The following is a 3,195-nucleotide window of genomic DNA, read 5'->3' as shown; positions in this document are numbered from 1 at the left end:
GATGACATGATCATGGTGATTGGTGAGTTTAATTATGCTGCAAGTTTTAACAAGGTTCTATTTTCAATAGTGTCGAGTATTTAATTATTGCTAATGCTTTTGTTACTGGTAGTTAATTTGTGTTGGATTGTTGCTCCTACATAAACATGAAAATTGATCAATGATGTCTTCTCTTTTTGCCTTTCGTTTTGAACAAATGATAGAGTACATTGATATTGGGTTATCGTCTGGTTTAAAGGTTTCAGTTTGTATGTTCTATGACCATCTCTCTTCTTTCTTAAAGGATTATCATCTAGAATCAAAATTAATGGCAGACTGGAAAAGCATTAGTGGAAAAAGGTATAGGCAATGATTGAGGCAGAGAACTACAAGATATAGAATTTGGCAGCATATGGTTTCCAACTACCTTCAATCAAATTCTCTAGAGCATTATAACATAGTTGTAAGTTTAATTCACCGATGAATTGAATCAAAGATGAATGTTTTAACAGATCAAAACAATAACTTCACACAAGCAAACAAATCTCAACAACCACAGATGGAAATTTATGATGAAGAACAAGAATACCGAACTACAACAGAATTAAGAGGTTCAGAGCCATAACAAGTGGAAGTTCGCTAGAATTTACAACCAACAACTCACTAAATCAAACTTGTTCACTTGTTTGATTAATTATGACCTCAAAGAAGTCCTTGGCCTCAGCCTTGACTTCTTGCTTCTTCCTGGGGTTGCTGCTGGACCGAAAAATTCAGCACACATTTCCATGAAGAACCTGTCCACGATTTCAAGATAGGCAGGGCAAGTGAGGCGAGAGTAGTAATGAAACACTTCTTGTACATCCAGAACATGATCTACATTGCTTATATCCAACATCTCCAACTCCTTCAACTTCTCAGCCACCAAACAACCCCTTCTCGGCTCTTTCAATTCACTGGAAAACGTAGTTCTACTTTCCTCCACTCTCTTTGTCATCACCTTGTTATTACGATCACATGCCTCATGATCTCTCCTTTGAACCACTTTATGATCTTGCTGGGCGGGCGAGGAAATTACTAATCTCTTGTTGTTGCTTTGTCTCTTGCTATCCCATTGATCTGTGAAGTCGTTGTACAACTTGTCCAAGTCTTTGTAACTGCTTGTGTTGTGGATATTCATATCATGAACACGAGCAAAAGTACTAGTAGACATAGAAGTACTATAGGGATTATAGGTGGCAGGGGATTTGGGTAGCTTTTCATAGCTACCAGCAGAAAATAGGTTCTTCAGGTTCCCAAGGGTTTTCTGAAAAAACTTCTTGGTGTTGGAAATGGAATTTCTAAGCACCATTGGTGGAAACTGGTGGTTGAATAAAGTTGGAGTTGTTGGTTTTGGGTGTCGTTATAGTTTTGGATTCTTGCAGGTAATGAATGAGCTTAGAGAAGAATGGAGTTTTCTTTATACAGATGATAATAGAAGCAGAGGAGGAGCCATGGGAAGGTGGTTTAACTTTCTATGGAGAAAGAGAAAGAGAAAGAGAAAAAGAAAAGGGGATCGGATTTTTTTCTTTGGCTTTTTTTTTCCCTTTATGTTTCTCTGTCTATCAACACGCTCCTTCCAAAATGAGTGACCATGATGAATGATATGGATTGAAAATGATATAGAAGCTTAGACAATGATTGTTTTTTCATAGACTGAGACTAATTCAGATAGTTTTCTTTGCTTTTACTTTAGAAAGTGGAGTTGGTGTATAGCCTCTTTTTGGGACAATGATAAAGGAGCTGGAGCCTCTGGTTGTTAGACTGACTCTCTCAGATATCTAATTTTTTCTGAATTTTCTTTTCTTTTTGGGTATCCAGGTTTTCAGGATTGATTGAGATTGCCTTTAAATTGTGATGGTAGAGTACAAACTATCACTGCCTAATTTGATTTGATTGAAATACTGTAAAGTGTGATAATGAAATTTCAGCTCCCTTGTTTTTTTTTTTTGGGATCTGGCAGCTCCCTTCACTAACTTCTCTTTTGATTCTTTGACTGGATTGGCTCCTTTCAAATGGAAGTTTCCAAATTGGTTGAATTCTTGATGCTCAAATTGGGTATGATATTGGCATTAAGTGGCTCTTTTGGAAATAATAATGATCATGGTTCAGCTTTGCCAGGCACAGGATATGAGTATGATTAGAGAGACCAGATGACGAAGCTTCCACTCACTTGTACATTATCTTTATGACCCAGAGGCGCCAACCCAACAGCTCAAAGCCTTGTGAAAATTGAAAGCAAAGCTCATTTAGATTGGACCAAAGCTAGGAAATCTGTGTCTGTTTAGGAAATTTGAGCCCTCGGTGCAATTTGCCTAAGCTGGTTAGTGATGATCAGGCATACCAAAGCCAATTATTCCAGCAAAGTATTACAGGAGCCAAAGAGGCAAAGAACAATACACTAGAGGCTAGTGAGGGAGGGAGTAAGAACAAAGTGATGTAGCTGACTGAGAAGGACCAGAGAACGACTAGGTCTAACAGATAGTGACAGTTGAAGCCCTATTATCTCTCTTTGACCCTATCAAACCATGCCACGTCTCCTAGGGTTGGAACCAGTCTCTTTCTGGTGACTCTGTGCCTGCCCTTGCACGGCTCAGTATCGGTGCTGCCCAAGACTAACCACAACATAAGCCTCTCTTCCTCGCATTTCTTTGAAATTCTTAAATTGAGTACATGGAATTCGGGGTCTAGCCCATTGAATTGTTTGTTTTAAGGTTTCTGATGATTACTTTGCCAAAAAAGGGTTTCTGATGAATATCATCTGGACTAAATTTTAGTGCGAGAATGTATGCATATTTACTATCTTTTGGGTTTTGGAAATTCTCAGCTTGTGGATAACTTTGAAGAGAGTAAAAGAAAACAAACAAATCAAAGTAGCTGTTTGTGTACACGTTTCCTTTCAGTATTTGGATTGTCTTAAATTTTTCTAGTTTTCATTCGGATTTAACTTTTCTTTAGATTAAAGTTTTCCTTGTCGTATATGGAATAAGTTCCTAGTTCTATTCTGAATAGGCTTTTCACGTTCAGGGTTTAATGCTTATATAAGGTACCCCAATACAGAATACCTAATTCAACAAAGAAAAAGTAAGAGCTAGAGAGCACAGAGTTTTTTTTTTTTCCTACTGCATAGCTTCTGCTTTGCTAGTGCATTTTCTAGCTTTTTGTGTCATCTGCATCAAG

The 3,195-nt window shown here is 37.7% G+C and overlaps 1 protein-coding gene across 1 annotated transcript; it reads right to left on the bottom strand.

Annotated features, from left to right (window-relative positions):
- Positions 1-390: 390 nt before the first annotated feature.
- Positions 391-1,533, bottom strand: LOC112191025. Its single transcript, XM_024330551.2, has one exon. It carries the CDS (start codon positions 1,325-1,327, stop codon positions 674-676), a length of 654 nt encoding a protein of 217 aa, XP_024186319.1. The 5' UTR covers positions 1,328-1,533; the 3' UTR covers positions 391-673.
- Positions 1,534-3,195: the final 1,662 nt, after the last annotated feature.

The sequence above is a fragment of the Rosa chinensis genome, chromosome 2 (genome assembly GCF_002994745.2).
Source record: "Rosa chinensis cultivar Old Blush chromosome 2, RchiOBHm-V2, whole genome shotgun sequence".
NCBI lineage: Eukaryota > Viridiplantae > Streptophyta > Magnoliopsida > Rosales > Rosaceae > Rosa > Rosa chinensis.
This window is presented reverse-complemented; position numbering and strand designations above follow the sequence as displayed.

Bases quoted from the DNA above. Each gene is read 5' to 3' on its own strand.
- LOC112191025 (XM_024330551.2), bottom strand. From the start codon at position 1,327: ATGGTGCTTAGAAATTCCATTTCCAACACCAAGAAGTTTTTTCAGAAA.